General features: G+C 36.1%; 1 protein-coding gene across 1 annotated transcript in view; it reads right to left on the bottom strand.

Annotated features, from left to right (window-relative positions):
* Positions 1-18,448, bottom strand: part of LOC150083957 (ataxin-3-like) — an 89,656-nt gene that overhangs the window by 21,867 nt on the left and 49,341 nt on the right. The window contains exon 5 of the mRNA XM_090374968.1: positions 6,137-6,397. Within this exon, the coding sequence (XP_090231094.1) occupies positions 6,137-6,397 (261 nt within the window). The remainder of the gene's footprint in view (positions 1-6,136; positions 6,398-18,448) is intronic.

Genomic DNA, 18,448 nt, shown 5'->3' with positions numbered 1-18,448 from the left:
CTGTTGGTAGGTCACTCGCCTGTTTTCGTCAAGCATTTTCCTCACAGCAGTAACGTTTTCCTCCGTAACTGACGTTCGTGGCCTTCCCGGCCTCTCAGAATCCTCCAGAGTGAAATTTCCCCTTTGGAATTCTCTATACCACCTGAATATCGTTGTACGATGTGGACAATCATCATCTAGTGCAAGAGTCATTTCTTCTAAGCACTGGTCTATGGTTAAACCACGCACGAAATTATACCGCAAAACTGTCCTTATCTCATTTCGTGACCACGATGCCATCACAAGCACTTTACACTCTCACTACTAATGAATAACTGAGCCCATCGACTTGGCGCGGCGGCTACTATGCACGTATGAACATGTCTCAACATGCAGCAACAAGCAGCTTCCTGTGATTCATTGTTGCGTCATATTGCAAAACTTTCCTAGTACCCTTTGTATCTTTGTGTTCAGCTAAGGATCTGCACCAATTTAACATTCTGTTTGTTACGGTATAACGTTAACATATATTCCGAACTTATTAGCGCAAGGTATAACATAAAACTAGATAGCGTAATATGTATCATTGCATTTAGGAACCCATTAGATTAGTATAGTATTGATAATTAATTAATTAATTAAATTTATCAATTTTATTAACTTTCATTGTTAATCAATTGTATTCAAACAAACAAAAACCATGCTCCAGAGTACAGCAGCAAAGTAATGAGTACAAAGTAGCTGGAGTGCTGTGGCTCGGGGGAGAACCAAAGGGGACAATTCTTCAATGCGTCACAGCCTAAAAAAATGTGTAACTTGTGAAATGTTTGCAGACTTTCTGGAACAGGACATGATCTAGCCACGGAGGATGTCTTTGTGTGTGCTGGGTGCAGAGAGGGTCAAGAAATTAGGTGCTAACTCAGCATTCTGATGGGTGTCTAAAAGAGTTAAGAATTGGGTAGATGCCTTCAAAGGTATTAAAGTGGGGGAACCATCAAGCTCTCAGCTGATCAACGGAAAACTTCAGGGCAGAATGCACTGGTCCCACAGGAGCTAGTTATTGTCGGATATAGTATTGTCAGGGAGATGGGAAATATAATGTGCAAAAAGGATAGGTGGAATAGGAGCAGGGTATTCTACCAGGGGCAAAAGTTAATGATGTTGTAGAGCAGATATCATCTTTTAAGGGCACAAATGGTGATATTATTGTACAAATTTGACATTAATAACATTAAGAGTAGGAGATCTGCAGATTTACTTAAGTATAGGTCAATGTTAAAAAAAAGTTGCGAGTTAGGGTTAAATTTGAAAGAGTGCAACTTTGTCCAAACGCGATAGGAGTGAGCATATGATGAGAGCCTTGTCAATCAATTCACCCCTGGAGAGATTGTGCAAGGCTCATGGGGTAGAATTTTTGATGGGAAAACATCTATGGCGGCACTAGAGTAAAATCAATTGGTAACGAAATTTTCTTGTGACGGATGATGATGCAATTGATTGGTAACGAAGAAAGCTGACTGTTTAGATTTTAAATGACGCAAATTACGTGACTTCCTATTAGGTGGCTGTTAGATTTTAAATGATGCAAATGACATCACTTCCTAAATGGTGCTAATGAAGCTAATTCAGTCATTAACGTTGATTCGGTAGGGTAAGTAGTTGATTCAGTAGAGTAAGTTCATACTAAGATACGGAAATGACGTCACTTCCAAAAGGCCACTAACTCAGTCACTAACGTTGATTCAGTAGAGTAACCAGCGGGTAATAACGTTATGCAAGAATAAAAGCTTCAAAGCCACCGAAGAAGCCTCTTGTGTCAAAAAGGAATGAGTTCAAAAACATGGAGAATGAAAAAAATGCAGACTTTAATGAAATCTGCAGATTTTATTAAAGAATATTCTTTCACACATGGCCATTTCATTGCTTAAAATTTAAATGGCTTGATTCAAGAATTCAACAATAAAACAATCACTTCAACAAACAATAACTTCTTGCAGTAGTTTTTGGTTATGACGTCATATTAGTCTACAAATGGATTTCGCTAACTATTGAATTGTAAAAATACCTATAAAAATATTTCAAAGATGGGTAAAACTCCAGCTAAGGGAAATCGAGAGAAGTATGCAAGAATAAAAGCTTCAAAGCCACTGAAGAAGCTTCCCATGTCAACAAAAAACGAGTTCAAAAACATAGAGAACAAAAAAAAAAAAAAAAATGCAGAGTTTAAAATCTGCTTCTCAGCAAGAAGCTGGACCATCAACATCACGAAATTATATTCAAGAATTTCCTGAAGATTGCAATCCAGAAGATTTGAGTTAAAATGAATTAACTGAGGATTTTCAATTGATTTCTGAATACCGGCTAGCAGAGTATACTGCAACAAACAGCTTCAACTTGGAGTGACCTGCCAGAGCAAAGGCTCGTCGGTTTACTATGGCTAGAAAAATCAATTTATACACCATACTGATCACAAGAAGTATGAGTGTTTCATTAAATAACAATGGAACGATCTCAGCTAAATGAATCATTTCCCACTAATACTGGCTTGTGCTATCACCATCCATAAATTTCAGGGAGGTACTTTCGATTCTATAGTTTATGAATACAAGAAATATCACGAACAACAACTAGTTTATGTTGCATTATCTCGAGTTACTGATATCAATGAACTTTACATTATTGTTGCAAATGGAGAAAGGAAGTTTTATCATGGACTGAGAAATGCTACATCCACTCTTGCACTTCAAGCTGAAATGACCAGGTTGTCAAGTAATCCTCTATTTATCATGCAAGATACTTTATACGAGTTCATCAGTAAATGACAAGATCTTTCCATTCTAACATTAAATTGTCAGTTTACATGCTCACAGTGACGATCTAACTGATGCAGTCACACAACAATCCAATTTACTTCTACTTTCTGAAACGTGGCTAAATAACAAAGAAGTAAGCATACCTAACTTCGATTGTGTTGTTCAATTCAAACGATAAGATTAACAAGCTAGTGGTGTAGCAGTTTATCATAAGAGAGAAAATCGTACTCATGTTGTTACTTCTCATATGGAAGTGATTTATTGACAAACTGTTGACAAATCCATGAGTGTTAGACCTGTTGGAGACATTTGTGCAGCTGAATGCCTTCTTTCTAATGGTCAAATGACAGTCGGTAGTCATTTACATTTCACCTAACCAAAAGATCAAACACATCATTGAATTCATCCATTTCGTTTTACTTCCTGACACGACTGAAGGAACTGCATTGCTGCAACAATTTTCTCACAAGAAATGCAACCGAATACTAATGATACTTAGTGGAGATTTCAATGTTAATTTTGCAGATACTCAATTTAAACCTTTGACTGATTTTTTAGATAATAAATTTGGACTAATGTTAAATACTTCTAGATCTGTATCGACTACTAATCATGGAACTATAATTGATGCTGTGTTGCAAAGACATTTATACTCTTTACAATCTCAAGTGTATTTTAGCTATCACAAACCCATTATAAGTAAATTACCTATTGATCATGTATTGCAATCTCAAATTCATGAAACTGTCGAAAAAAAAAGAAATACTTTAAAATGTTAAACATGTTTCGATTCTTTTCATACTAAACCCCTTTAAGGATGTTTTCACATAAAATAAAACATCTTTCGTGCATACAGGGTACACTGTTTTTTTTTTTTTTTCATTGTGGTCTGTGCTTGTTAACAGGAGAGACTACTTCTACACGGATGAGACACACTTAAATAGAAAGTGTGCAAGAATATTTGCTGATGCTATGGAGGCAGTGTTAGGTGGGTTGGAAAAATGCTAGCTTAGGGGGATTCACAGACTAAAAGATTAACAGTAGCCACAGGCAGAGGTGAAAGTGATTCTTGCACTGCTTCCATTAGATTGAGTAGCAACCTAGAAAGCAAGGTGCTGGGGATTTCAAGGACTGGTGGGAGTCGTGGAATAAGTAAATACATGGGCTGTGTTAGGCTATCTAAGACTAAGAACAGGTGCATGTATACTTGCATGTACACCAATGCTAGGAGGAGTATAGTAAATAAATTTGATGAATTTGAAGTGCTGGTCAAGACATCAAAGGTGGATATTGTTGGGATATCAGAGACATGGCGTCACAGAGATATAAGCAGTACAGAATTGGAATATGGGGAGTACAATGTGTACAGAAAGGATAGGAAGGAAATTTCTGCACATCTACTCACGCTGTTAGTGTGAATAGATGTGCAGAAATTTGCCTTCAGCCAGCAGGTATTTGATTTCTGGAACAAATTTCCAGCTGTCATTGTGGAAGTTGATAGCTTAAATAAATTCAAGGAAGAACTAGACAAACCTTGAGGGCAAATGGATGTGTGAAATGTTTTTTTTTTTTTTGACTAATGCTGTATAAGTTTGCTTTCCTGCATCATGTGCCTCTACTAAAGCTAATATTTGAAGATTTTACTTGGTATACTAAGGAATGATATTCCTCTGTAATTTCTATAATCTACTTTATTTTGCCAAACCTTTGGATAATGAAATATAGCCACAGTAACAAGCTTTCTCAAGCTTTCGGCATTTCGGGTCTAATTTCATCTACACTTGTTGCCTTTCAATACTTGATATTTTCCATGACTTGTTTTTGATTATCTTGCAGCCTCCACTAGTTCTCATAAATTGTCATTCTTCATCTAAAATTGCATTGTCATCAGTATGTAATGTCATTTAATTTTTAAGCAAAGTTTCCATATTTAAGGGGTTAAGAAATTTGAGAGCTTACCAAAAGTTGCTTTAATATTCCTTATATCTCTTATTTTTGGAACTAATTACAGTTCTGAATTTGCTCGATAGAAGGTGATGCTCACTTCTATCACAAATCCTCTTTATGCTCTTGACCCTTAAGATCCTTTCTATAATGATAGAGTCAATTATACTTTTCTTGTTTCTGTTACATTCTCACCTTGTAAAATTTTCGTTATCTTCTTGCTGAAATACTTTATAATTAAGAGTGCACACCCTGCACAAAACAAGTCTCTTTTTACGACTGCCATTTATTTTCTTAAAATATCTCTGTATATTTTTATATCTACACAACTGTCATTTCCTATTCTGCTATTTCAATCTCTGACTGCTATTTTCCTTTGTCAGTTGTTTCTACTGCTGCTCTTACTAACACGTTAAAGAATGCTGTTTCTTCCATTTTTATCCTTGTCTTGAACATTTAACTGGGTCATATGCACATATAAATTTCATCAACTGTCCATTTAGAGTTACTGGATAGTGCTTCTCAGCCAATTAAACACTATTCAAAGCTAGTACTAAAAGCTACTGCCACCTTCTTGCACTGTATCTTATCACAAGAGTAAATTTATTTGTTTAACTGCAATTCACTTGTATTCATCCTCTCGGTTTCTATGATACCTAATATTCTAATATTGTATCAACTCACATTAATGAATATTTATCTTGATAGCTGTTCCAGTAGCATATTAAGAACCATGTAACCTGGTTCCTGACGAGCACAGAGGAAGCTCCGGTGATATCATTGCTAACATGTGTCTTGATTGTTTTGTCTTACCACAGTGAAAAGGCTTTAGCCTATAATTTAACCTAGTTCCCTACTGGCATCCCATCCTCATTCAATGAGCAACCATATAGCTGGCATCCTACCAAGAGGTTATGCCATGAGTAGGTGAAGAGTAAATAATGAGTCTGAATCCCAAGTGGTTCCCCACAATCCTAGCTTAGGAGACTTTTCTACTGGTTAGACAGCCTCAGACCAACTATATTTTAATTCAATCTATCTGTATGAGAAACAACTGAAAAAGAATTTTAAAGATCTTAAAAGCTGAATCCCAGAAATGAAAAGTTTCAATTACAATTAGCTTCTTTCTAATGGACATTTTTATCCTAAAACACATTTAACTACTTTGAGCAACACTCTCATCCTAGGTCATCTGTAATCCCCCCAAAAAAGGCTATAATCTATAATCTGGGAGTCAATGAAATTTTTAAAAAATTTCAGATGATCATTGTTACAGTATTTCAACAATGATAAAAATGTAGAAAAACAACACAAGGTAATAAGAACTGTATTACAACATTGAAAGGCAATTCACAAATTTTTTTTCTCCTATAAAATGCCATATCATAAATAGTGTTTACCATATAAACTCATACTCAATGCAGCTTGTAACTGTGCATCTTCTGCTTGCATAGAGCTTTCCAAACTCTGTTGTAAAGCCTGTTTGAAAGTAACATCATCTTCTGGCTGTGTGCCACCTTTTGATGCTGTCTGTCCTTGTTTTGCCCTTTGAACTTCTGAAATAAGACGGGGTTTTTCATACTGAACAGCAGGCATTTGCCTCAGAACATTATCAGCTTCACAATCAGGAAGGATGCCTGTGACAATGAATATAGAATACCCTGCAAATCAAAAGAAAAATTCTCTAATAAAATATTTAATAAGGAAGCATAATGCCATTATTAAATATCATTCATTATAGAGATTTTCTGGAATATGACATTTGATTTTTCAGAATAATGAAAACGTATATAATTATAATTGAACAAAGAAACAGTCTACTGTCATGTAAGTTAGTGCATTAGCATCATTTCTATACACAGTAAACCAACCAAAGTTGTACAGTGGCATCATTACATAACATCTCATATTGTGAATTCCTTCACAATGATTTGCCTCTCTTATTATACCTCAAATAAGTAACACTTCCCCAGCAGAGAAGACTATTGTTACTTATTCTCAGGGAACCACTCAGACAGCCATTACAGGTATTTAATTAAATTCTACCCACTCACTGATGAGGGGCTATTTGGCCCCTCATCAGTGAGTGGGTAGGTACCCTGATGGTGTAACAGCTGACAATCCAGCTGTGAATTAAGTTCACAATATGAGAGATGCCAAGTGAGGGGGGGGGTATAGTTTAATACATGTAAAATTTTGGCTAAAAAGCCTCAGACTGCAGGAAGTCTTATCATATGTAATGATGCCACTGTACAACTTCGGTTGGCTCACTGTGTATAGAAATGATGCTAGTGCACTAACTTATATGACAGTAAACCTTTCCTGCAGTCTGAGGTTTTTTAGGGCAAAATTCTACATGTATTAAACTAGGATGTTTCAAAATACTTGCTATCCCAACAACAGAATGAATGAAAATGCTTTCTTCAGAGTTTGAACAAACATTTGAATTGAAAAATGATGACTATAATAACATGAATTAGTCAAAGGAATAGAACAAAGCTCATATTCATTAGTTTGTACATTCACAAGGTATAATAAAATGATAAACATATCAAATTAAATATATTATAAATAAAATTATTTTTGTTGTCTTTGCAGTCCAAGTTGTTGACTGACTAATTACACACAAAGGTAACTAAGGTCTATGTTATAGACTATAAATTGGGCATGTTTTAAAGTTTAAGTATTTTTTTTTTTTAATGTTTTGCAATTTACGTAGAACCTAATCAACGTGAAGTGCAATGCTGGGAACTGCAACAATTACAGTAGAACTTTGATTGTCCATCACCCTATTTACCGTCAGTCTCTGATGGTAAATAGGCTGATGGTTAACTCTCTGTTAACCGTCACTTAATCCCACTATGCCATAATGCATTGTGATATTGGCACCATGTATCACCCAGTCTTTGTATACAACTCACTGTATACAGTTGTACTTTAACCACTTCTTTCACATTTTAATAATTTTTATTTAGTAAATCCATTGAAATGACAGAGAAACGTAAAAAAGAAGTGTTGTGATTATTACAAAAAATTGAAATAATCAATCGTCTAGGAAAAGATGAAAGTGCTATAAGAATAGCATTGGTTTATGGAATAAGAAGAACAACAGTAAATGATATAACGCATGATGCAGGCAAAACTGAAAACCACTGACGGTAATGTTAAAAGTCGTAAAACAATGAAGCTTGCTATAAATGAACAATTGGATACTGCACTGTTTCAATGGTTTGTTCAAAAATGTAGCCAAGGAATTCAATTGTCGGGACCTATAATAATCGAAAAAGCCATTGAAATCGATAAAAAACCAGGCAGAGATCCTTCATTCAAGGCTAGCATCGGATGGTTAGACAAATTTAAGTTTCGCTATGTTATCTGACAGTTGTTGATCCAGGGTGAGAAGCTAAATGCAGTTAGCGCAGCAATTTCTGTTTATCGTGAAAAACTACAGAAGGAAATAGCTGATCAAAGTTTGATTAAAGACCAAATATACAACTGCGCTGAGACTGGCCTTAATTGGAAGGCATTACTTCAAAAGATGCTGGCCTCAATGACTGAACATATGGCACCAGGATAAAAGATTGCATCACTATATTGGTATGTGCTAATGCCAGCAGTAGTCATAAATTGCCTTTGGTTGTTATAGGAAAACCACAAAGGCCTAGATCATTTAAAAATATTAATTTAAATGCTTTCCCAGTTAAATATTTCTCACAAAACAACGTGTGGATTAGCCAAGATATATTTCATGATTGGTTTCATAAAAAATTTGTACCATGTGTAAGATTACATTTAGCATCAAAAGGTTTACCACAATATGCAATGCTACTGATGGACAATGTGCCTACTCATTCCATACACGTATGTGATTTAAAAAGCAATAATGGCAAAATATCATGCCACTTTTTGCCAGCAAACACGACATCTCTCATTCAACTCATTCAACCGAATGAGAGACATTTGGGATAACTGTCATTATTCCAAAATGTTCATTCAAAAGCTTGTTTCGGCAGAAAATAAATTAGATTTGATCGAGTTTTGGAAAAGCTACACTATAAAAGATGCAATTTTCAATGTCGCTGATGCCTGGAATGATGTTCCAGTTCAAACAATACAAAGAAGCTGGAATAAGTTGTGGCCAGAAATATATTCAACTGATACAAAAACCATTCCAATAGAAACTGAAATTTTGCAGTTACATTCGAATGTTCCTGGTTTTAAAAATATTTCGATGAAGTAAACGATTGGCTGAATACAGACAAAATGGATGTCGGATGTGAAATTTTAGATGATGATGAAATTGTGCAAAGAGTGATAACAATTTTGGTTGATTCTGAAACTGAAGAAAAAAAAAAGCTGCTGCTAATGGAACAAGAAATATAATTAGCCACTGTGAATCTAAAACTATGTCGCCAAAGTGCATTTAGTGATTCGAGGTACAAGAAGAAGCAAATGTTACTTGTGTAAAATTCGTAACGTTGCCTCCCAAAAGGCTCAAGGGGTAATAAAATAAAAGAAATTGACTGACTTTTTTAGAAAAGAAATTTAATTATGTAATATTATTTTCTTTTAAATTTTTTATGACATTACTAGACCAATGTAATGTCAAAATATTAAAAATAGATATGCATGTAGATCTGTACTATGATTTTTTTGATGACTCGTTAAAAAATAAATAATAATTAAAGTTTAATTAAATTTCATTAGGTTATGTATTATGTAATAAAACAAACAAGTTAGATGACCTGGTCTATTGTATGTATATTTTTAATGTACATATTCTATTATTCGTCATGGTCTCAATCCAGCACCCTGGCGGATAATCAAAGTTCTACTGTATTGTGTATGGAAATATGAAACTATGTTTCAAATCATAGCAAAATTTATGATACTATCAACAATGGGATATACAGCCAGGCCTCGGCATAACATGAGTTTGATTAACGTGTTTTTCAGTTACCGCTATTTGAAAAAATTATACCCCTTTTCACTTTATACGATGCAAATTTGCAGTTAATGAGATCTTTTTTTTTAAAATGTGGTAGTTGAAAAAGATTTGAATCAAGCGTTAAGCTTACCGCACGTCAGACGGGCAATAAACAAACGTTTGCCTGCTGCCCGCCTCGGTGTGTTCCATCAACCATCGGAAGAAGACGTGTTACTTGTCCGTCTCCCGCTAATAAAGTCAATGCAGACTTGCATTTAAAAATTCAAATTTTTAAATGAGCCAGATGAAAATGTTACTGTGAAGGAGATAACGGTAAAAGAACTAGATGAAATCTTTCATATCGCAGAGAACCTCAAACAAAAGGTTTGAGGTTCTCTTCAATATTTATTTCACCAGGACCCAGAGAAGATTTTTGTCGGCTATCGGAAATTGAATGATGAAAAGAGAAAGTCAACACTGTTCAAAATATTTCCGCAACAGTCATTTCTGAATTGGTGTATTTTGTCAGAAGTTCCCAAACTTTCTCGGTTCACGGCGCCCTTAGCGTCTCAGTAATTTTTTAATGGTGCACCCAGACCAAAAAAATACCTAACAGTTCCGTTTAGTGGTTAGGTCCAAACAACTAAGAAATGTTGAAACTGTGAACTACCTCGAGCTACTACTTCACACGGTGTCCGATAGATGTCGAGTATCGCTGTGTTTACCTCGAAAATTTAAAATATTCTGCGGCGCACAGTGTTTGGGAACCACCACTGTTTTACGCAATAAACATTTAATTCCATAATTATTTTCATTATCTTTTACATTGTATATAGTTAAAAAGTTATTTAAAAGGTATTTTTAAAATTCTTTATGGACATTCCAGAAGGTCAAGGACCAATTATAATTTTTCCTATTGATTATTATATTCGATTAACGCGTTTCCGTTTTGCGCTCGTGGGACAAATTAATTGCATTAATCGAGGCCAGCCTGTAATTAACAAAATAAATGATCACAGCAATTAAACGAACAAAATTTATTTACATATTATATACTGTACAGTGCAGTAATTTGAATGACATTTTCTTTCTATACCAGTAACATTAATACTAATTTTCAGTAAAAATCTAATTCTTTTTTTCTGAACAGCATTGCCAACAATTTTTTTTTACCACAAATTGTTCCAAATTATCCATCAGTAAGTGAACAACCAGAAAACATTTTTTTAATTCTAAGAATATCTGAAGCACTTAGTGTGCACAATACCTTATCATTATCATCATTAACACTATGGTCGTAACTTTCTCTTTGTATGCAAGGCAACATCCACAATGCCACTAATGGTTAAAATTGGTATGGCAGCAATATATTTATCCACTGAAATGTAATCATGGGGTATGATTTCTGCTGATACACTCAGATAGAACACACTGCTGACAATATTACATTCAAGGTTTAACCTTATTTTCCTCTAAAAAGATATCAGATACTGGTGGAAGAGCAAATCTAGAGTGACGAAAACAATGTTTTCTCTGTAAAAAATCTCCAGGAAATACAAAAAAAGTGAAGAGAATTGTAAAGCGTTAAAGCTTGAAAATATTTTGTTTCCATGCTTCAAATGAATTTCTACAGTAATAATTTTCAATGAAATTTCACACTTTTAATTATACCCTGGTCACATGGCTGCAATATGTTCGCAGTATTTTTTGTCAAAACAATCAAATTGACAGAACACAGGTTTTCTACTTTTAAATGGGCAGGAATTTTATCAATAATTTTTATGCAAGTAGTATAAATTTGTTTCTGGGACTTGTGCCGGAATCATTTTCACTTGGACTCAATGTGTTCTACGAGAGGCAAGAGGGGTTTTATTTGTTTACTGTAAAATAGTGTAATTAGTGCACAACCAGAAGACTGTTTATAGTTACAACTGTGCATATTTGGTGACTGTTTCATTACTACGCATGCATGCACAGAGAGAGTTTCCATAGTGGTGAATTAATGGAAAATCTCAGTTGGGGGGGGGGGTTGAAAGACAAAGAAAGGATGCAAAAACAATCTAAAATACCATTGTGTTATCCAAAGAATTTTGCATATATTCATATTTATTAGGACCAAAAAATATTTTTGTCAAGTGTATTTGTAAATTGTTTTGTGTTAGGTAAATAAATATACATTGAAAATTATAGATGCTAGAACACTAGCTTAACAAGAAAACAGTTAAGTGGAACTCACTTAAATGTTATGTTAAGTGGGTTTCACAGTATTTATTTTGCCTCTTCTGCTTCTTCACTGATCATTACATCACTCTTGTACTGTCACAAACACACACTGAAAGACAAAGTGAATATCTGTTAGTTTGGTCTCTTGGTGTGTTTTTGTGGTGGTGATTTTCTGCAAGAGGGAATGGAAAATAAAATAAAAAACTGTCAAACATTTAGGCTCTATTCAGCATATAAAGATTCATAAAAATTTACAAAAGTGAACTGTTTTTTTATTTCAGGCATTTGGAATATGGGATTTGGTTGAGAACTGTGGTGACATTGACTGGATAGATGCCTATCACAGAAAAAGCAGAATCATCCAGGGCTAACTAGGCTGGAAAAACACAGAATGATTGAAGCAGGAATTATGAGGGCACTCATCTAGTCAACTGTCAAGTAGGCTAATAATGATTAATGCTGGGGAGGGGGATTATCTTGAAGGAATTCATAACCACATGAATTCATTCAATATAATTTTAAATTACAATTCATTTCATTAACTTCATTAAAATTCAAGAAGTATGTCTATGAAAAAATTTCTTTCTTTCAAATGCTGGTGTATGCAGTACACCAGCATGTTCACTTTTGTGGATATGTTAGCATTAGTACTACTAATGGCAAATAACTCATTTTCAGCATGACTGATTCTATAAAAACTATTTTTTTTTAAATAAAAAATTAATGTTAAAATAATGAAGAACAATTTTCTCTATTCAAAATTGCTTTATTCTTGGTCTCCCCTCCAAAAATAAAGATATCCATTTTTTTAACACTTTCTGAGCAAACTAAGAGGTCTGTCATTTATTGTTAAAATAACTAATAAATATCAGAGAAACAAGGCTCAATAAGTTCTACATTATATCAATTAACAAATGAATGAGAGGAATTACCTCAATAATGACTTGTAGAATGCTTCAATGCTAGCAGTCTTGATTTATTCAAATGAATGTAAAAAGTAACTTAAATGAATTCTCCACATCCAAAGAAAAAAATCGATGATCTAATGCACCTAGAATCAAAGGTCTAAGAGTTCCAAACCCGACCCCAAAATACATCAAAATAAATTATATTCCTCTCATTCATTTGTTAAATGTTAAAATAACAGACTGCACCATAAAATGCAAAGTTTTGAACTATTTTATCTTAGTGATGTTTGTTTGTTTGTTTGTTTGTTTTATGGCGCATTAGCATCTAAGGCTATAATGCACCATTATCTTAGTGAACTTTGTATACCAACACACCTCATGATGACTTTTTGATGCACCCACCTATATTATTTGGGTTCTTAAAAAGTCTATCAGAGAACTGTAGCACAGATGGCTGACTCTGTGCAAAGCCACATTCTCTAAATTTGATACCCAGAGTTTGTCAACTGTAATATCTAAAATGCCATAAACAAACTCTGCTCTGCCATCAAAATTTCCAACTCCACATGGCACGTTCCTATAGATTTTTCTGAAATCTATAGGAACTATAGATTTCAGAAAAGATTTCATAATTTTCAGAAAATGTCTGAAGAAAGGTAGTTCCATAAAACAAACATTGAAGGGATAAATGAGGAAAAAGAAAAATGATCCGGTGAGTTTCAAGTTGGATAGCAAATGGATGCGGACTGGTTACGGCATTTGTTCAAACTGATTTGAAATACAGTGGGGGAATTACAGAAGCCAATTCAGAAGAGCAGTGTCCATGGAAGCATCTATAGAAAAGGCATGCAGCAGAAATGAACATCTATGAGACAGAGTGCAAAGACTGTGTACGAGATGGGTCATTAATTAACCTCACTGACCTCTTTTGAATGGAGTCTAGAAGTCAGAGAGGTTATGTGAGTACTGCCTGAGATGTGGCAACAATATTGCATGGTAGGGTGGATTTGAGATTTGTACAAAGTGAGTAGGTGTTTAGAAGAAAAGTAATGCCGAGAGCAGGAGAGAAAGCCCGGTTTTTTGATGCAGAGGAAGCAATAACCTCAACCACATATTCAATCATGAGAAACAGAACTCTCTGACAACTATCACCATATCAAAGAACCAAATTTTGACAGCCTTGAATTCAACCCCGTCCTCTACAGCTGTGGGTGCTGATGGAATACCACAGTTCATGTTGAGATGCGTGGGACCATATATCATTGAGCCTCTTGTTAGCATCTTTAATGCAGTGCTGACCAGCCGCATCTTCCTTCATCAATGGAATGTATATCTGGTAAGGCCACACCCTAAAATAAGAACGCCATCATTTGAAAAGCATTTCAGACCCATCTCCATTTCGTTCTTCATTACCAAATAGGTCCGCCATTACCAATCTCCTTGCCACCACCCACAGCATCCATACAGCATTTGAGAGACAAGAAGAAATCCTCATAACATACCTCGACATCGAAGCAGCTTTTGATGCTGTTCAGGTACCTACCCTCCTACAACTGCTTGAAGACCACTACTCTATAAGCAGGGATGCATTGCACTTCCTCTCATCACCCCTTCTCAACCATACTATCATACTCCAATCATTCAAAAAAAAAAAAACTATATTAAACAAATATCTACAGGAGTACCACAGAGGGGGGAGGCCTCTCTGGTCTCCTCTTTACTGCCATTAATAATGGCATCCCCTTTCATAAGCCAGAGACCAGATGTATTGTCTTACGTGGATGATTTAAAAATATTGACCATCATCCAAGCAAACACAGACCCCTCTAGGATCACAGAGGAAATTAAGTGTTCTCCTTGCACTAGCGGGCTACTTTAAACAATTTGGCCTTAACATTAACCCAGCAAAGTCTTAAGTGCATGCTCTACTCCCTGAAGAAAGAAACAACAATCATCTCGCCCAACATCAGTGGAGTGTCCACCCTGACTGTTCCTTATCATTTAGATTTGGGGGTTGTCTTTGACACAAAACGCAGATTCAACAAGCACATTGAGAAATTCATCAGTCGTGCGGCGCACCCTGAAATGGAGAGCGAAAAAACACCTGCATTACGTCTCAGACAGAGTTACAGCAACAAAATATGTCAGGACTATTATATACTCCCCACTACTTTATGCAGCCGAAATCTGGGTGTCAGAGGCACCCACGATCAGAAAACCCACCTGGGCAGTGGAATATTGGCTCCTCAAATGGATAACCTACAAGCACAGGTTACCACCCCATGTTCATACAACTGAAATGGCCCAGGCCATCCCCAGGCTGCCCTCTCTCATTGATGAAAAAAGACTGATAATCACATTAAAGATGTTGACTGGTCTGATCACATCTCCTTCATTCCGGGATCTCTGGCTGGAGGATTTCACCTGCCCAGCTCAGAGCCGCCCCAACTATTTGTCCTCTTCATGCACGCCTCCACCTATCAGATGCTTGGACGAATCCAGGACATCGACACCGACCTTAAGAAATTTGCCATCAACCAACGAATAGGTCTGGAGGCCTGATTTTCAGAAGGATGTAGAGTTGTTGGAATGAGTACAGAGAAAGGCAACAAGATTGGTGAATGGAACAAAGGGTTGCTCTCTTATGAAGAAAGGTTTAAGTTTCGCAAATTACAGTGTCTGGAGACTAGGCACTTGCGAGGTGATCTGATTGAGGTGTATAAAGCCTTGAATGGTTTTAGCATGCTCAATGCTGATGGGATTCTTCCTCTTGATCAGAATAATCGCCTGAGAGGTCATAAATTCGAATTGAGGAAAGACAGTCGTAGGATAGATGTGCGGAAGTTTGCCTTTAGCCAGTGGGTGGTTAATTGCTGGAACAAACTTCCATCTGTCTGATGGAAGTTTGTTCCATCGGAATGGAACAAACTTGGCTGATGCTGCATAAGCTCATACGCTTGCTTTCTTGCATCATATGCCACTACTACTACTGTCGTTGTAGAAGTTGATAGCTTAAACAGATTCAAGGCAGAACTAGACAAACATTTGGAGCAAGTGGCTGGGTGAAATGAGAAGGGTCTGTGTGTTTTTTTTTAGCTGATGCTATATAAGCTTGCTTTCTTGCACATGTGCCCTTACTAATGCTAATGCTATAGACGTGGGATACTCTACCCAACACAATCCACAGACCACAAACTGTCAGCTGCATCTGCCAATCCCCTTAACTAATACAGGGAATGGCGACCACGTAGTACCACCATCTCTTGACAAAGCATTGCAACTCATCAAAGGAAGTGAAACTGCCCTGGTTGGAGACCCCTGTGAATTAATTAGTGAGCATAATGGGAAATGAGCCTGACAGTGCTCTTGCTGCACTCTCCCATGAACTGTGAGGACAATAGTCACTACTGTAAATTGTATGTGTATTTTTCATTTTGTTTTATCCCTATATAATTTAATGTCATCTTGTTTTTGTTTCTTTAATGTCTTATAGTATTTAATGTTTTTGTAACACCTATTATCTGTAAACCCCTGGCCTTTTGGCCATGAAGGTAAAGTTGCAATACTTAACCTTGTAACCAGTTACAATCAAATGTTGCAATAAGGACTCTCTCTCTCTCTCTCTCAATATTTGTGATGTGCTTATGCTGAGTGAGATTACAAGTCAGGGTAATACCTAATAGAGATATGTAATGTTGTCTAAAGATCTGAGTGTTATCAAAAATAAGCATAGGAGCAATGGACTGCTTTTTGCAAAATATAAGATAGAACTGAGTTAGCATTAGCATATGATGCAAGGAAACAAGCTTATACAGCATCAGCAAAAAAAAAAAAAAAAAAAAAAAACACTTCCCATTTCACCTATCCATTCGCTCCAAATGTTTGTCCAGTTCTTTCTTGAATCTATTTAAGCTATCAACTTTCACAACAACAGACAGAAGTTTGTTCTGGCAATCAACCACTCGCAGGCTAAATACAATTTTCCACACATCTATTCTGCAATTGTCTTTCCTAAATTTGAATTTATGTCCCCTCAAGTGCATAATCTGTACTTGAGGTGGGTAGTCTAAAGACCCGGCACCTGAGAGGTGCCTAATCTCTAGACAGTGCAATTTGTAGAATTATTTAAGCCTTTCTAGGTAAGAGCACCCCTTTGTTCCCCTCGCCAATCTCGTTGCCCTACTCAGTGCTTGTTCTAGCAGCTTTACATCCTTCCTAAAATGAGGCCTCCAGCCTTTTATGCAGTATTCGAGGTGTGGCCTGACCATTGTAAATCTGCTTGTGAACTGCAAAGGGATAATCACCTCCTTATCCCTGTGTACCACAGAGTTGGTATGTTACTCTGGAGTTACTGCTACCCATATGCAGTACTTTGCATTTGTTAATGTTAAACTTCAATTGCCACCTCTCAGCCCATCTGCCCAACTTTTCCAGATCCTGTTGCAGAAGCATACTGACATTACATTCATTAATAACCCTGCCAACTTTTGTATCATCTGCAAACTTGAACATTAAGGCTGATATACCTTCATCAATATCATTGATAAATAAAGAAAACAACAATGGTCCCAACACCAAATCCTGGGGGACTCAACTAAAAACATTAGTCTACTAATTACCACTCTCTGTCTTCTCCCACTCAACCTTTATCCATAGCAGCAACTTGACATTAATGCCATATTGCCCCAATTTGTACAGCAGTCTTTTATGTGCAACAGTAACAAAAGCTTTCCTGAAATACAAGTGTATGATATCAAAATTACCGATGTGAAACATCCTTGGGGCACCTTAACCGAGTAAATCTGATCAGTCACATTAGCATTAGTCGAGGCATATGATGCAAGAAAGCAAGCTTACACAGCATCAGCCAAAAAAAAAAAAAAAAAAAACCCCCTTCCCATTTCACCCATCCAGTAACTCCAAATGTTTATCTAGTTCAGCCTTAAATTTACTTAAGCTATCAACTTCCACAACAACAGATGGAAGTCTGTTCCAGCAATCAACTACCCACTGGCTAAAGGCAAACTTCCGCACATCTATTCTACAACTGTCTTTTCTCAATTTCAATCTATGCCCCCCTCAGGTTTTTAATCTGAGCAAGTGGAAGTATCCTGTCAGCATTGAGCCTGCTCAAACCACTCAAGGCCTTATACACCTCAATCAGATCACCTCACAGATGTCTCCAGACACTGTAATTTGCAAAACTTAAGCCTTTCTTCGTAAGAGCAACCCTTTGTTCCATTCACTAATCTTGTTGCCTTTCTCTGTACTCGTTCTAGCAACTCTACATCCTTTATGTCACGAAAAATGCAATGCGGAGTTAAGTCATCTGCAGCTTCAGCCAATCATACTTGTATGATTACAACAATACAAGTATATGATCACAAATACTTGTATCGTTGCAATGTTTGATTATCATACTTCCTGCAACTGCCATTTGACTAACAATGATTGGGTAGATGTCACTGCTATCCCAACAATATCTAGAGATCAGCAATTAAGGAATTGGTGGTGGTGGTGGTGGATATTTGAGAAGTTTTTATACATAATACATACATAATGGGTGTAGTGTACAGTACTGTTTCTGTCTTTAGCATTAGTAGAGGCATATGATGCAAAAAAGCAAGCTTATGCAGCATCAGCCAAAAAAAAAA

This window comes from Mastigoproctus giganteus, chromosome 6, assembly GCF_048544385.1.
Source record: "Mastigoproctus giganteus isolate SK-2022 chromosome 6, ASM4854438v1, whole genome shotgun sequence".
Lineage (NCBI taxonomy): Eukaryota > Metazoa > Arthropoda > Arachnida > Uropygi > Thelyphonidae > Mastigoproctus > Mastigoproctus giganteus.
The sequence above is the reverse complement of the archived record's forward strand: the minus strand, read 5'-3'. Positions and strand labels throughout refer to the sequence as shown.